The sequence below is a fragment of the Babesia bovis genome, assembly GCF_000165395.2.
Source record: "Babesia bovis T2Bo chromosome 4 map unlocalized Chr4_2, whole genome shotgun sequence".
Classification (NCBI taxonomy): domain Eukaryota; phylum Apicomplexa; class Aconoidasida; order Piroplasmida; family Babesiidae; genus Babesia; species Babesia bovis.
Window position 1 is genome coordinate 278,826 of NW_026261572.1, and position 13,895 is coordinate 292,720.

Genomic DNA, 13,895 nt, shown 5'->3' on the forward strand with positions numbered 1-13,895 from the left:
CTGTGCTTCGAATGTGTGTCGCACCTGGAGGTAGTACTCCACACACAGTATCCTTCTAAGGCTAATTTTGCATTACGTTTACTAAAATGGACAATACCGAGGATGACAATGAAGTGGCACCCATGGAAGAGCAGGATGACGCACCAATGTTCATGTGGACACCGGTGGAATACGACGCTTCATTGCAGGCTGAAGGGCTACTGGGCCTAGAGGTACTACAGGACGACTCCGTGGAGCCGGTGCCCAAGAAACAGCGCAAATCAAAGAAGGCAAGCGAAGGTACTGCCCAGGAAAGTCCGAGTTTGCCTGAGGTCAGTGATGACCAAGTTAACGAAGCTACACGTGGATGGAACAATATTCTGTTTGACCAATGGGCGATACCAATCGGTATTAGGCGCAACCTGTACGGGGCCAATATGACATCGCCAACCGTTATACAGCGGCTAGTCTTCAAACCGTCGCTTACGGCGGGTATGCATATAGTTGCCTGTGCAGAAACGGTATGTACCATCTACGTTACGTTATCAATTGCAGGGTTCCGGCAAGACATTGGCATTTTCACTACCCATAGCGCTATCGTTAAAATGCAGCGACGAAAAACCGGTTTCTGCGTTGGCAATACTGCCAACTAGGGAGCTGGCACTTCAGGTCAAGGATACCATGTCCATGCTCATCAAGGGCACGCAACACAGCGTCTTTGCTATCATTGGTGGCATGTCAATACAGAAGCAGGAGCGGGTGCTCAAGCACCAGCCTGAGGTCATTGTGGCCACACCAGGCCGCCTCTGGGATATAATGCAGGACGTAAGCATCACGTTCAAGTTGCAGTACTTGGTCCTGGACGAGGCTGATAGGCTGGTCAGCGAGCAGTCGTTCAAGGAACTAGGTAACATAGTGGACAAGGTCAGGGAAAGAGACACCCAGTGCTTCATATACTCGGCGACTATACTTAATGTAGGTGGTACATATAGGCTATATACTGTGCCAGCGTGAAAAGGACCTCCAGGCGCTGTTCAAGCTATTAAAGCTTAGTAACCCTATGGTATGCACGGCATCGCATAAAGGCGACCTCGTATTGCCCTATGACCAGTTTATTAAAAAGCGCCCTTTCAAGAAAACTGTGGAGGAGGACACTTCCAACACAACGCTGCCTCCCAATTTAAGGTTTAGGATCATCAAGTGCCTGGACGATGAACGGGTATGTAACGGTAACGCAGTTATAATGTTGGTAGGAACTAAAATTAATCGCATACATGATGGAACACCATGTCAATAATGACAGTGCCCATATTATTATATTTGTTAACAGCATATCGTATGCATATCGCCTGGAGCCGCTGCTTAGGTTGGTTGACAATTGACGGAGTAATCCATCACAGCCTCATCTTCTGGCGGGACAAGCACGAGCTGAGGATCGCAAAGAAACATTGCATGACCTTGAACAAGGAGCCAAAGTTCAACTTCATCACTAGTATACACTCCAGGCTTAAGCAAAAGCAGAGGCTGAAACGTCTGGAACAGTATGTGGCCATTGATTGTCTCATTAGGCCCAGGTTTACCAAAAACAAGAAAGCCGTTTTGATATGTACTGACGTGGCCGCACGGGGTGTGGATATACCTAACATCACAGAAGTCATACACTTCCAAGTACCGAGGAACGCAAGCACCTTCGTACACAGATCTGGGCGCACAGCGCGCTGCGAAGCAGCGGGTACGTCTTGGACTATACCCAAACATATTACCCAGGCACTGCTGTATGCATCTGTGAGAGCTCCGAGGTCGATACTTGGAACGACCTCTTCAAGGCAATTAATAAGAACATGGCCACCGAAGAAGTGGCCATGGCATGCATACCACCGAAACAGTACCAGCGTAGGTTACGCCTTTCGGAGTGCCATACCATCCAGGCTACAAGCGGTTGCTGGCTCTAGCAAGTGATATTGAAGAACAGGAGCATAAGGTAGGTAGTACAAAGGCCCAAATAGCCAGTTACAGATATCGAAAAAGGAGAAAACCAAAGCCTGGTTGCAAATGGCAGCAAAACAGGCTGATATCGAACTGAGTGATGAAGAATCCGACACCGATGCCATGAAAGCAAGGACTTACAGAAGTTTAAAAGCGGGGAAACGCACTTTAATGGAGGTATGTCACACACACATGGTTTTTATATAGTTTCCACAGCTGAGGGATGCCATGTACGATTGAGACTGTGATGTCAACGCGGTGTTGCGGCACAGTACCTCCCTCGGGAATGCAATAGCATTCCACGTTCACGTGGTACATATTCCTTCCAAAGTCCAGACAGATTAATGTTAGACTTTATATTTGCTCCCAGTATTACCCAACAGGCCAACAGCAACCCTAAGTGCCACGGTCACCCAAATGTGTAAACACGTAGTACGGACTCGCAATGTGGCCCCAGTTATACATAAATACAGTATTTACTCCTATGATATTTCGTTTCACGGAACCATTCGGCAAAACACTTTTGTACCCTAGAATCAAGGCTTTCCTATATCCCGGCATACCCAGATCGTATGCATCGGTAACCATGGCAGCTACCAAGGAAACCACTGAAAGGAAGCTTAAAGTAGTTTTCCTTCATGGATTCACGCAAACTGATGAAACTCTAAGGCAGAAGACACTGGCATTTAAGACCACGTGCCAGAAGTATCTGGATATCAAATACGTGTGCTCGCCACATGTACTTAGACAGGCACCGGCGTTCTACGATGACTCCAGAAAGGGTAAATGTGATGAGGAAATAAAGGAGATGGAAAACAAGGCCCGGGAGGCCTATATCAGGGACCACGGGCCTAAGGATACATATGGCAATACATGGTTCTATATCGGTAAAGACGGCGATTACTCTTCGCAGGTTAAATCCGGCGATGTAGTAGGCCTAGATGCATCGCTAAAGGTAGTATTCGATGCCTGCAAGGAACATAACGCCGATGGAATCATGGGATTCAGCCTAGGGGGGCTGATGGCAGTCATTGCAACGCAAAAGGCGCTGCAGGATGACTCCATTGGATGGAAACCTAGGTTTGTTGCATTATTCAGCCCGCCAATGATCGGTAACGACATTATCTGCAGCATGCTGGAACAAGGCCCTAAAGTAGATATACCGTCACTGGTACTTGTCAGTGAGAATGACGTTTTCGTTAAACCCGAGCGCACGTACTTGCTACTGAAGTATCTTAGAGAACCCGAGATAAAATACCATTCCGCAGGGCACACAGTCCCGCATACGGAATGCAAGGAAGTGTATCGCAACTTCTTCACTCGGTTCATGTAGAACACTAACCACTTAACATGGCTAAAAGGGCCATTAATTTTAGTCTACCTAAAACAGTAGAAGCTGTACGTAGGACCTTAGGCAGACGTGCAAGGAACAGAGCTGTTACGCGCCGAGGTGATGATACACACCAATCTGCGGAAGCGCTCATAAAGACGCAATTCAGTCTCACAGAAGATGCCTACAGGCACTACGGAGTATCCAAAGGGATGCTCCCGGCACACCTAGCTGACAAGGATGCCTTCAAGATAGACGAATCAAGGCTATATACCGATTTTGAAGACACAACTCCAAATAGCATAGCGTCTATTGTGGCACTCAGGCCAGATGATATGCTAACAGCGCTGCCTGAAGGGTGTTGTGGTAGGACGCCATCCATGGAATCTAACGTTCGCAGGCGACGTGTTGAAAGATATCGCAATATTGCCTGAAGGCCAGAAGCTAGGAATTGTCAAGCGCAAGATAGCAACGGAGATCATATCGCAGCTGAAGCAGTATAGCACAAAGCCAGTAATAAATCGCAGAGGCATACTCCTGGACGGTAAGCGGGGTACCGGCAAGGTGAGTATTCTAGACCAGATGACCTATAGCACACAGAGCTACGTCCTCAACCACGTGGCATTGTGGGCAAGGAAAAATGGCTGGATGGTTATTTTGGAGCCAAGTCCCTCTAAATATGCCAGGGAAATTGGTACCATAAAACGGTCAAATGCTGGAGTCTATATACAGGTAGGGTCTTACGTCATGTATCAAACTCCACAGAGCGAATTCGCAGTGAAGTTCCTGGAAACCCTGATGACATCCAACAGGGACAATCTAGAACGCATAGAGTGTAACTTGAAGTACTACGGCAAAATAGCACTGGATGGCAATACCGTGGAGTACACTAAGCGGATGTTCAACCCAGTGATACAGAAGGCAGTTGCAGAGGAACTGGAAATATACGCCGAGGAAGAGGGAGCTGATGTGGGTAGACTGTGCTATGTTAATCAAATGCAGCAACTGCAATGCGAGATCGAGCGCCTTAAACTGTGGCACTCATATCGACAGCAGTTCAAGATACCAGTGTTGAGGTAGGTATACCCAAGTACCGTACACCATATGTAGTGATGTCCTGGCCTCGCCAACAAACTTGGCGCAAATAGCAAGCTTTGGGATAGAAAATGAAACTTACGCCAACCAGGCAGTGTACGAGCTGTTCGACCAACTGAAGCACCAAACTGCCATGCCCCTGGTTATAATAACAGGTAGGACCTATCCATGCCATAACATGGATACCCAGATGAATACAACGAATGCTTCCCAGTGTCGGAGTATTTGTCGATCAAATATGACAACACGAAATTCAACGGATGGATACCAAGCTACCACCTGGCGATGCCGAGACTCTTCAGCAAATTTGACGGCAACCACTACAAAAGGGGTGCGTACAATGTAGCTATAAGCTATACCAAACAGGCATAAAACTGATGGCAACTACATGGACACGCTCTAAAAGACGTAATTATAAACCCGAATTGCTAGGTATCATGTAGGTTGCCTGATGAGTCCCACTTACGCCACAGGCAACATGAAACCAGGACTGTTAGAGCATTTACACCCATGGAATATGCAAACCTGGTCCAGCACCTACGGTCAACGCAGACGTTACATAACTTCCCAACGGATAAAACCATGTACTTCTACATGCTGACAGGTAGGTGCCATACAAACCAAATAAACATTACAGGCGGCAATGGGTTTGAAAGCAGAAGGCTGCTATCCAAGTTGTACTAGCCCTCAGCAAGAGTAAGGACAAAAAACTCATGCTCCATGGCATCCTCGGGGGTTGGACGCTGCGATGGGTCAGGGTTCAAAATGTACTTGATGAACTCGGCGAACGGCCGGTGCTCCGGACGTATAATTTCCTATGCGCGTTATAGGCATTACGCATGGATAACCTACCATAACACTGCGGCAGCACGATACACGTTCCTCCGAAGAACTTGATTGAGCCCCCTCTGGCCTAGAGCAGATATTACACCTTAATATAAACCAACCAATTCAAACTGTCCTTAGTGGGATGTAGATAGTCACGGCCCTCAGTATTACGTGCTTCAGCAAGCATAGAGCTCGGCAGCGGGCCTACAGTGCGCTCCATCATAGCCAAGTGCTCCAGGTGGCTGTGAGTACCAAACAGCAAGTCACCGGTGTACAGCTCAACTAATATACAACCTAGTGACCACATGTCACTGGCATATGACCACCCGAGGTCTAACGAGGTATGTATTACATAATGAGAAACCTACCCAGGATGACCTCCGGGGATCTATACTGTCGTGTGTTAATTATGCTGCTGTGGTAGTCGTCCTCGTAGATAGTACTGCCAAAATCTATGATCTTTATATCGGCAGTGGCAGGACGCTTCGTAAGCATACCGGTCTGTATGAAATGATCTAGGATAGAAAACACCTACGGTAGAACGAGGGAAAGGCACCTCAATGAAGTCATCATGACCACAGGTCAATAAAACATTTTCAGGCTTCAAGTCAGTGTGAATCAACTTGTTCTGCTTCAAAAACGATAGCCCCTTCAGCAACTGGAATGCTATGCGCTGAATGTCGGACATAAAGAAACCCTTGTAGTCATTCGCTTTCAGGAACTCGTATAAAGAATCGCCCAAACGCTCGAACACCAGGCACATTATGCGGCCCTTGTACATGAAATGGTCATGTAAAACGACGCAGTGGCTCTCACCAGAGCCGTCGACCTTTTGAATGTCTTGTAGTATTTCAACCTCTATCTTAGCTGATTTCACATACTTCTCAACGTCTCTAACAACCTTAACAGCAAATTGAACGCCATCCTTCTCACATAAGAGAACACGCCCGAACGTACCATCAGCTATCTTACGTATAACCTTGTAATCACCTAAATGCATACCGGGCTCATAACTAAAGTGGATTATACGATCCTTTGGAGATGCCTTCCGCTTGTGATGTGGACGATCGCGGTTATGAGATCTACGATGACGGCCCCTATATGTATGACGATGGCCATCCCTATACGAGTGACGACGACGATATCGGTCATGGGATGATCTTTCACGACCGTGATAACGACCACGTGATGAATCGGACGATCGCGATACTGACCTACGATATCTACGGGAAGTATACCTACTGCCACGACGGGAACGGACTCGATCAAACTCTTCCGAAGACCGTGATTTTGAAGACGAACGTGATTTATAACGACCCCTGGAAATACTACGATCTGGTCGACGGTAACCACGACGGTAGTCACGACCTGAACCTATGCTACCACGATGACGCTCACGGTAGCCATAGCTACGCGAACTACGGCGACGACTGCGCGAATCCCTCCTGCGAGGCATTGGGAATAAATTATTTTATCCAAATACAAACATAATTAACAAATCACCCACTGAGAGAACCAGCATTGTGAGGAGCCATCAGAGAGGCATATAACACATGTCAGTGAATACAACTATGACGCGACTTTGGACAAAAGAAGAAACACTAGAATTCATTAAATATGCAAAAGAAACGTATACCAAAGAAGATCGCCAGAATCTAGAAAAAAAGTTAAGGTAACTCGATACACAAGGGGATTTAACTTGCCCAGAGGAAGTGCTGAACATGGATTAGTAAAAGAAAGCAACATCGAGCGCTATAAGCATGGATTCGCAAAACATGATGGTAACATACAAATGTGTACTATAGAATAATACAATAGATGACATTATCGGAGAATGTGTAGAACAACTGTGGTACAGTGACGATAAAATGGCCAATGTAGTACAAGAAGCACTTGAAATGGCCTCACAATCATATGAAAATGTGAAGAAAAAGGGATTCAAAGGTCAGGATACATACTGGCAATATATCATACAGATGGCCTCAAACTGCCACAAGAAGTGGATACGCAACTTATCGCAACATCCTGGAAACAAGCTTTTACGAAAACCATTATCAAGCACACAATACCACTAATAGAACAAGTCTGTGCCAGCAGGAGTAGAGATGGCGGATTATGCGCTATTAGTGGTAATTGATACCTATACCAAGTGAAAATATACAGAGCATAACTATAACTACTTCGAGTCCAATGTGTTACATGATATCATCTATAAAGGTATAGGAATAGTGAATAAGTATGTGCCAGTGGATGTAAGTTGGGTTTTGCTGCATGACATAATCCCAGATTCCCGCTATCATGAGAGAGATGGAGATGATGCAATTCAACGGAGTCTTTACAAAGGTGGGAATTTCCAGGAATGACTTATTGTTTCCAGAATGTAGAAGCTAATAATGCATATCAAAACTGCTCTACCGTATGGCTAAAGTCAGAGCATCTGATGCCGCGGCACCAGAAGGTATGACGCTAGGCTCCCACAAAGAGCAATTACAGGAAACTATAAAAGCTGTTGACAGGATTAAAACAATACCATTTGAACTGTGCAAAAGATGCAAGATAATGCTACAGGTAATGCAGTGGCTGTTGAATTAATCCCTGGTAGATCATCTCCTACGTGAGGATAGTGCTAGTAACTGGACCAAACGCAGAAATAAGGAAACACTGCGATTCACAAAATTCCGGTGTCATGTTTACAGTGCTTTATGTAGCCGGTATGCAGGCAGCAGAGGATCTAGACCTCAACGTAACACTGGATGGAGCCACAAGTAAAATAAAACTTGAGCCAAATATGCTCATTATATTGAGGTATGTACAGGAAATGTATTACATAGAACCCAGAAACAATGTAACATACGAACTGAAACCACTACAAGGCAAGGTGTTCTTCATAAGTGCATGGATCACTGGTGCTAAATAGCATCACCAGCCCAGAACCTACACTGATAATTATCACTCAACTACATAGATGTAATGTGCAATCATTAGTGCCGCTGATGTGACTAGACACCTATATAACACGCCGACGCTTGCGAATCTTCATGCGCTTCTGCTTGTACTGCTTCCAGTATACTCCAGCATCACGCTTGCGGATGCCTACCTTTCCAACAATGCGATTAAACTGCTCACGTCGAATGTCATCACGATATGCAAGCTCCATGGGAGAGTCCGTTCCTGCCACCGTGTTAACTGGTGATATAATACACGGGATTCCACAGCTTGAATATGTCGGTAGCATGGCTCTTGGCGCTAAGTCCAATATCCAACTTCGTGGAATACGATCCATCTCCTGGGATACAGACACATTGTGTGCGGATATAACATCTAAGGGCCTGAACAGACCACTCCCAGAGGTAGAAGCCATAGTACGCAACTGACCGGCACACACATTGCGATATTTTAGTATGTACTTTAGAGCCATTGTATAGCAGATTACATTGTTCAATACTCTTAACTGCCGAAATGGGATATTTCTTAACGAGGTGTAGACACTAAATGACGTGGTACCCACGGGGTGTGTCTTAGCCTGGAATCCACGCCATACAGTGATACAATTTAGCTACCCAAATGAAACTAGAGGGCTCACGGGTGTGGAGTACAACATATCTCATATAGCATTACGATAGAATTACTTCATTCAACTGCGTTGATAACGTTTGAGGCCATTTCTGCACCCAAACGACTGCAGCTCACGGGTACTACAAGAGAGAACGGACAATCCGACGAGCTGCATTCCGATTAATCTTAGGGTGACCACCTAGAGTAATAATGACACCAGTGACCATTAACATACATCTAGACAGAATCCCATGAATCTCCTCCATGTACCCCTTAACTTTCAACTGTGGACATTGAATAGGTTATCCATAAAACATACCAAGTGCCGAGATATGGGATGATTTACAGGATTCTGACCCTTTAGCTTCTGGTTGACTATAGGCAATATTACGTGCATATGATAAACTAACCATAGTGAAGAGAGTATATAGTAAACGAAAGAGAAGCGAACACCTTGCTATACTCCAAACCTATAAGAAAATGAGTCACTAGAGTGCCCAGTACATACCAGTCAGCTCATCACGAATGTTACACCCTAACAAACATGCCACAAGCTGCTCTATCAATTCACGACATCGATCTAACTTGGTCTCAAGGAGTGAAAGGGTTGACTCCAACATGCTTCAAATACGTAACCAAACTGCCCAAATGCCAACTAGACACACGGAACCATTAAAATGCGATATAACCCAGGCACAGCAAATATAAACTCAGGACCAGGTATACCAGCGGTACACCTAATTAATACAACCTATACCTAGATGGAATCAATGAAGTTACTAGGATTACAAAAACACAAGTGTGTATAACAAATGATGTAATATATAGACAAACGGGTAACCAAAGAAGAACATAGCCATAGCGTGCCACATAAGTCAGGACAACAAAGTCACATACACCCTTCCAAGCGCCAGGTGTATGAAAACGTGGAATGCAAGCCCAAACACACTATTTTAAACGCTTTAATGATATGTAAACATATTTAAAGCGCAGCAAAATGGCAATGAGCACGATGCGAGGCTTTGCCGGAAGCATCGCGAGTCATACATATAGCGGCTTCCTAAACAAAACTACAGCTGCCAATGCCAGGAATTTTAGAACTACGTTAATACGTAGAGTTGGAGCAGTGCCAAACGCCGCCGATTTACTCAAACACAGCAAAATAATCACAAACGCCAACAATCAACCTCCATGTGGTACGTAACACCGAGGAAGACTGTAAAGCTTCGCAGAAATTACCACGCTGAAAAATGGACTTAGAGTGGCATCTGTATGGATGCCAGGGAACTCGACAACAGTGGGAGTATGGATAGATAGCGGCAGTAGATTCGAGACTAAGGAAACCAATGGAGCTGCACACTTTCTGGAGCACATGATCTTTAAGGTATCGATTTGTTCATAGTTCCTATAGTATACAGGGAACTAAAAACAGATCAAGGCTGGAGCTCGAGGAGGAAATTGAACAGAAGGGAGCCCATCTGAATGCATACACAGCCAGGGAACAAACAGGGTATGTACTCAATACCGATAACGTGACTCCATAAACAGGTACTATGCAAGGTGCTTCAATAAAGATGTGCCCTGGTGCACAGAACTGCTCAGTGATATACTGCAAAATAGCCTAATTGAACCAAGCCAGATGGAAGCTGAAAAACATGTAATACTGCGAGAAATGGAAGAAGTAGAAAAGTCAACAGAAGAAGTCATATTCGATAGATTGCACATGACAGCATTCAGAGATAGCTCGCTGGGATTCACTATCCTGGGACCAGTGGAAAACATACAAAACATGAAGAGGGAGTACCTAGTGGACTACATACAAAAGAACTACACAGCCGATCGTATGGTAAGCTTGGTAATACATAATTGAGCAGTGGCCAGGTATTCTGCTGCGTAGGTAACGTGGAGCATGACAAGGTTGTTGAACTAGCAGAAAAACACCTGTGTACCGTAAGTCAGTGCTGTGCAACGCCCATGACCCAACAGATACCACAAGGAACTGGGAAGGTACAATTGGAGAAACCATACTTTGTAGGATCGGAATTACTCAACAGAAATGATGATATGGGACCACACGCGTACCTAGCAGTGGCATTCGAAGGAGTGTCGTGGACTAACCCGGACTCTGTCTGCTTCATGCTCATGCAAAGCATCATTGGAAGCTACAAAAAGAACCAAGAAGGTATTGTACCAGGAAAGGTATCTGGAAATAAAACTGTACATGCAATTGCCAACCGGATGACAGTGGGTTGCGCAGAAGCATTCAGTGCATTCAACACGTGCTACAAGGATACCGGACTCTTCGGGTTCTACGCACAGTGCGACGAAGTTGCAGTCGACCACTGCGTTGGAGAACTCATGTTCGGAGTCACATCAATGTCATACAGCATCACAGACGAAGAAGTGGAACGCGCTAAAAGGCAACTCATGCTACAGTTCCTCTCAATGAACGACTCCACATCAACCGTAGCTGAAGAAGTAGCACGACAAATCATCGTATACGGCAGACGAATGCCAGTCACAGAGTTCTTACTCAGACTCGAACAAATCGACGCAGAAGAAGTTAAACGGGTAGCATGGAAGTACCTACACGACCACGAAGTGGCAGTCACCGCCATGGGACCACTACACGGAATGCCTTCACTTATCGACATTAGACAAAAAACATACTGGCTGAGGTACTAAACAAAGCCAAACAACACATTATATTAAGCGCTGCTTTGTGTTTAATACGCACTACGACTCAATAGCACTCAATAAACGATAAAAGTTGTTGTAGTCTAAAATGACACCAAACATGCGACTATCAGTGTTTTCACAGGATAGTCTGTGGAGAAGTAGAATCACACTCTCACGGAATCGCTTGGCATAGCCCCTAAATACATCCATCACCTCATTGGTCACTATATGGCCATGTATAAACTCAGTCAACACCGACGGAGATGCATTGTCACAAACCAAATCACGCAGTTCACGCATCATACCACGGTTAAACAGGTGTAACGCAAACTTGCAGTAGTCAACAATCGACTCCAGGATTTCCATCACCTCCAAAAAGTTACTCATCTCTAGTCTCCCGAATGTAGCAGACCACTCGTCACGTAAGTCCTTCAATGTCGTGCCCGCAGGAGGGTAATCACGAGATGATACGCGGCGTATGAAACTATCCAAAATGTATGGCACGTTGCGACTCTTCTGAAGCATGTTGGCAAAATGAGACATCTCATTGCGACATAAATTAATCCAAATCATACGACGTGAAAGATCAAGAGAACCGAGGCAATAACGACTATAAACACTGTACTCCTTCCAACATAACGATAGTAACTTTAACGTACGCTGAAGTAAAAACTCCATACGGAAGCTGTTGATATACAAGTCACGAATCGCTTGCACGTCATTGAAGACTAAAGATACCGGAAATGAAAAACGAGGTACATACATATCAAAACCAAAATCCTTATTGCACTCAAAATCGTCAAAAACTGGATGTAGCGGATCACCTCCAAGATGAACCAGCGATAAATGATCTGATATACGACGTAAGTAACCGGATAAATCATGACGCAATACCAATTCACGCACTAAAGCCACACTGGTGTCAATTGAGCGAACTAAACCTGACAGTTGCTGAATTGTAACGAAAATAGACCATGATGTACTCGCGGGACATAATTGCTTCAAGAAGCCAGTAATGTCAACAGTACCACGACCAGATCTAGGACTCAACTCAAAGTAATACTTACTGCAACATCCAGTGTCGAAGCATAGCTCTGCGAGCGATGGTGATATAAAAGTAGGTATATTACAAGAGATAATATTATAGCGACCCTCAGTGTGGCCTACAAAAAATACACCAGAAACATCATCTAACTCGCCATAATATACCCAACGAAGAAGAATCTCCAAAAAAGAAATCATGCACTTGCGAAGTAATTCCGAATATAACTCACGACCCATAGCATCACCACGGGAGCAGTAAAGGTCGAAAATGCGATCTATACACCTAACAGAAGAAGTACCGAGTGCCATGTATAACAGACGCATGCGATTGTACGGCTGCTGCAACAAAACATATAACCGCCGTAAAGTTAATCGGTCATTGGCCCTGCTAGTAACCAACATGTTTATCAAATGGTTGTACTGGTGAACCTCATCCATTACAGCCTGATGTAATGCCTGCGATATAGCCCCTGAAGATGGTCGAAAGTCCATTATACTGTTGTAAAGGAGACCCAAACTACACATGCGATTTGTAAGCTGACGAACACCACGAGATACCTGGCGACGACTAGTAAGACTAAAAGTACCATCAACACCACGCTTTATAAAACGACCCTCAATGCCCTGAACTACAAATAAAATGTCAGATACCAAGTCGTCCTCATCAATCTCACTAAACTCAAAACGGTCTGTTATAACACTGGAAGAAACATGGCCAGGTTCAGGAGTGGTGGCCGGAACGTCTTCACATGAATCCATGCCATCATCGGAAGAAGATGTAGCTTCATCAGGTACATTCGAGGCACAGTCACCAGTATCATGAAATACTGGACCTTCAGCATCTCGAATTGGACAAGAAACTGGAGGTTTCTCAGCCGTGTCCTTTAGTGATAAAAGTAGTTGTAAAGTAGCTGGTAACCGGTTAAAACAACGCATACCAGTGTATAGCATGGCCTTGAGTCTACGAAGTGATATGCTAGAACGGTCAACACAAAAATGCTCCAACTCCTGAGCTATCCGATTAGTGTCAATGTCAACCAATTCCAAATTAGCATACTCACTCAGTAAACGTAACGTAGTCTCCTCCAAATGACATTGTAAACGATCATGTAGACGTATAATATGACCAGAAGATGAACGAGGTACGTCATTAGATGAAGAATCAACCGGAAGTAAATTCAAACGATCAAGCTTATACAACAGAATGTCATCCTTGCTTATCTGAGAAAGATGATACGTCAGTAACATAACATCACTCGCCAAAAAGGCGCCGCCAACAACACCTCGAGAGTCATAGTGGCGACGCCCTTCAGATTGCATTTTGTATGTAAATAAAATGTGTAATAAATTTAATGCCTGAACAAACAAGCCAGAGTCCCTGCCAATGTAGGTGTGGAAC

General features: G+C 44.9%; 9 protein-coding genes across 9 annotated transcripts; 5 read left to right on the top strand and 4 right to left on the bottom strand.

The window, feature by feature from the left end:
* The first annotated feature begins 51 nt into the window (after nt 1–51).
* BBOV_IV001200 (DEAD/DEAH box helicase family protein) lies at nt 52–2,217 on the top strand. Its single transcript, XM_051767377.1, has 10 exons — nt 52–500; nt 535–954; nt 989–1,198; nt 1,233–1,345; nt 1,380–1,520; nt 1,554–1,711; nt 1,747–1,872; nt 1,908–1,960; nt 1,996–2,142; nt 2,182–2,217. The coding sequence occupies exons 1-10, from the start codon at nt 87–89 to the stop codon at nt 2,203–2,205; spliced, it is 1,806 nt and encodes a 601-aa protein (XP_051623033.1). The 5' UTR covers nt 52–86; the 3' UTR covers nt 2,206–2,217.
* Nucleotides 2,218–2,419: 202 nt separating this feature from the next.
* BBOV_IV001210 (Serine hydrolase (FSH1) family protein) lies at nt 2,420–3,305 on the top strand. The gene has a single exon (XM_001609236.2). The coding sequence runs from the start codon at nt 2,450–2,452 to the stop codon at nt 3,296–3,298; it is 849 nt and encodes a 282-aa protein (XP_001609286.1). The 5' UTR covers nt 2,420–2,449; the 3' UTR covers nt 3,299–3,305.
* Nucleotides 3,306–3,310: 5 nt separating this feature from the next.
* BBOV_IV001220 (Mitochondrial ribosomal death-associated protein 3 family protein) lies at nt 3,311–5,076 on the top strand. Its single transcript, XM_051767927.1, has 10 exons — nt 3,311–3,661; nt 3,696–3,859; nt 3,896–4,027; nt 4,061–4,264; nt 4,298–4,371; nt 4,406–4,545; nt 4,581–4,721; nt 4,757–4,829; nt 4,864–4,994; nt 5,028–5,076. The coding sequence occupies exons 1-10, from the start codon at nt 3,316–3,318 to the stop codon at nt 5,072–5,074; spliced, it is 1,452 nt and encodes a 483-aa protein (XP_051623034.1). The 5' UTR covers nt 3,311–3,315; the 3' UTR covers nt 5,075–5,076.
* On the bottom strand, nt 5,067–6,708 carry BBOV_IV001230 (Protein kinase domain family protein). Its single transcript, XM_001609238.2, has 5 exons — nt 5,754–6,708; nt 5,587–5,719; nt 5,338–5,551; nt 5,243–5,303; nt 5,067–5,205 (listed from the first exon to the last, which is right to left on the bottom strand). Exons 1-5 carry the CDS (start codon nt 6,672–6,674, stop codon nt 5,071–5,073), a joined length of 1,464 nt encoding a protein of 487 aa, XP_001609288.1. The 5' UTR covers nt 6,675–6,708; the 3' UTR covers nt 5,067–5,070.
* A 62-nt stretch (nt 6,709–6,770) lies between these two features.
* BBOV_IV001240 (uncharacterized protein) lies at nt 6,771–8,178 on the top strand. Its single transcript, XM_001609239.2, has 10 exons — nt 6,771–6,890; nt 6,926–6,999; nt 7,037–7,162; nt 7,195–7,347; nt 7,382–7,470; nt 7,505–7,561; nt 7,596–7,676; nt 7,712–7,786; nt 7,821–8,023; nt 8,057–8,178. The coding sequence occupies exons 1-10, from the start codon at nt 6,772–6,774 to the stop codon at nt 8,133–8,135; spliced, it is 1,056 nt and encodes a 351-aa protein (XP_001609289.1). The 5' UTR covers nt 6,771; the 3' UTR covers nt 8,136–8,178.
* Nucleotides 8,179–8,195: 17 nt separating this feature from the next.
* Nucleotides 8,196–8,666, bottom strand: BBOV_IV001250 (uncharacterized protein). Its single transcript, XM_001609240.2, has one exon. The coding sequence runs from the start codon at nt 8,634–8,636 to the stop codon at nt 8,226–8,228; it is 411 nt and encodes a 136-aa protein (XP_001609290.1). The 5' UTR covers nt 8,637–8,666; the 3' UTR covers nt 8,196–8,225.
* A 212-nt stretch (nt 8,667–8,878) lies between these two features.
* On the bottom strand, nt 8,879–9,577 carry BBOV_IV001255 (Sas10/Utp3/C1D family protein). The gene is made up of 5 exons (XM_051767659.1): nt 9,282–9,577; nt 9,184–9,243; nt 9,093–9,148; nt 9,009–9,057; nt 8,879–8,972 (listed from the first exon to the last, which is right to left on the bottom strand). The coding sequence occupies exons 1-5, from the start codon at nt 9,391–9,393 to the stop codon at nt 8,914–8,916; spliced, it is 336 nt and encodes a 111-aa protein (XP_051623599.1). The 5' UTR covers nt 9,394–9,577; the 3' UTR covers nt 8,879–8,913.
* A 137-nt stretch (nt 9,578–9,714) lies between these two features.
* Nucleotides 9,715–11,476, top strand: BBOV_IV001260 (mitochondrial processing peptidase family protein). The gene is made up of 6 exons (XM_051767687.1): nt 9,715–9,969; nt 10,006–10,157; nt 10,192–10,283; nt 10,322–10,619; nt 10,655–10,723; nt 10,760–11,476. The coding sequence occupies exons 1-6, from the start codon at nt 9,771–9,773 to the stop codon at nt 11,456–11,458; spliced, it is 1,509 nt and encodes a 502-aa protein (XP_051623035.1). The 5' UTR covers nt 9,715–9,770; the 3' UTR covers nt 11,459–11,476.
* Nucleotides 11,477–11,479: 3 nt separating this feature from the next.
* BBOV_IV001270 (Spc97 / Spc98 family protein) lies at nt 11,480–13,841 on the bottom strand. Its single transcript, XM_001609242.2, has one exon. It carries the CDS (start codon nt 13,814–13,816, stop codon nt 11,510–11,512), a length of 2,307 nt encoding a protein of 768 aa, XP_001609292.1. The 5' UTR covers nt 13,817–13,841; the 3' UTR covers nt 11,480–11,509.
* Between the last annotated feature and the right edge of the window lie 54 nt (nt 13,842–13,895).

Bases quoted from the DNA above. Each gene is read 5' to 3' on its own strand.
- BBOV_IV001250 (XM_001609240.2), bottom strand. From the start codon at position 8,636: ATGGCTCTAAAGTACATACTAAAATATCGCAATGTGTGTGCCGGTCAG.
- BBOV_IV001270 (XM_001609242.2), bottom strand. From the start codon at position 13,816: ATGCAATCTGAAGGGCGTCGCCACTATGACTCTCGAGGTGTTGTTGGC.
- BBOV_IV001260 (XM_051767687.1), top strand. From the start codon at position 9,771: ATGGCAATGAGCACGATGCGAGGCTTTGCCGGAAGCATCGCGAGTCAT. The intron at 10,158-10,191 runs GTATCGATTTGT...TATAGTATACAG, and splicing joins TGGAGCACATGATCTTTAAG to GGAACTAAAAACAGATCAAG. The intron at 10,284-10,321 runs GTATGTACTCAA...CTCCATAAACAG, and splicing joins ACAGCCAGGGAACAAACAGG to GTACTATGCAAGGTGCTTCA.
- BBOV_IV001210 (XM_001609236.2), top strand. From the start codon at position 2,450: ATGATATTTCGTTTCACGGAACCATTCGGCAAAACACTTTTGTACCCT.
- BBOV_IV001230 (XM_001609238.2), bottom strand. From the start codon at position 6,674: ATGCCTCGCAGGAGGGATTCGCGCAGTCGTCGCCGTAGTTCGCGTAGC. The intron at 5,720-5,753 runs GTAGGTGTTTTC...CATTTCATACAG, and splicing joins TGCCTTTCCCTCGTTCTACC to ACCGGTATGCTTACGAAGCG. The intron at 5,304-5,337 runs GTTGGTTTATAT...TATCTGCTCTAG, and splicing joins ACTAAGGACAGTTTGAATTG to GCCAGAGGGGGCTCAATCAA.
- BBOV_IV001255 (XM_051767659.1), bottom strand. From the start codon at position 9,393: ATGTTGGAGTCAACCCTTTCACTCCTTGAGACCAAGTTAGATCGATGT. The intron at 9,244-9,281 runs GTATGTACTGGG...ATTTTCTTATAG, and splicing joins CATTCGTGATGAGCTGACTG to GTTTGGAGTATAGCAAGGTG. The intron at 9,058-9,092 runs GTATGTTTTATG...CAATGTCCACAG, and splicing joins ATCCCATATCTCGGCACTTG to TTGAAAGTTAAGGGGTACAT.
- BBOV_IV001240 (XM_001609239.2), top strand. From the start codon at position 6,772: ATGTCAGTGAATACAACTATGACGCGACTTTGGACAAAAGAAGAAACA. The intron at 7,000-7,036 runs GTAACATACAAA...ATAATACAATAG, and splicing joins TGGATTCGCAAAACATGATG to ATGACATTATCGGAGAATGT. The intron at 7,562-7,595 runs GTGGGAATTTCC...TATTGTTTCCAG, and splicing joins TCAACGGAGTCTTTACAAAG to AATGTAGAAGCTAATAATGC.
- BBOV_IV001220 (XM_051767927.1), top strand. From the start codon at position 3,316: ATGGCTAAAAGGGCCATTAATTTTAGTCTACCTAAAACAGTAGAAGCT. The intron at 3,662-3,695 runs GTAGGACGCCAT...TAACGTTCGCAG, and splicing joins GCTGCCTGAAGGGTGTTGTG to GCGACGTGTTGAAAGATATC. The intron at 4,372-4,405 runs GTAGGTATACCC...CACCATATGTAG, and splicing joins TTCAAGATACCAGTGTTGAG to TGATGTCCTGGCCTCGCCAA.
- BBOV_IV001200 (XM_051767377.1), top strand. From the start codon at position 87: ATGGACAATACCGAGGATGACAATGAAGTGGCACCCATGGAAGAGCAG. The intron at 501-534 runs GTATGTACCATC...TATCAATTGCAG, and splicing joins TAGTTGCCTGTGCAGAAACG to GGTTCCGGCAAGACATTGGC. The intron at 955-988 runs GTAGGTGGTACA...ATACTGTGCCAG, and splicing joins ACTCGGCGACTATACTTAAT to CGTGAAAAGGACCTCCAGGC.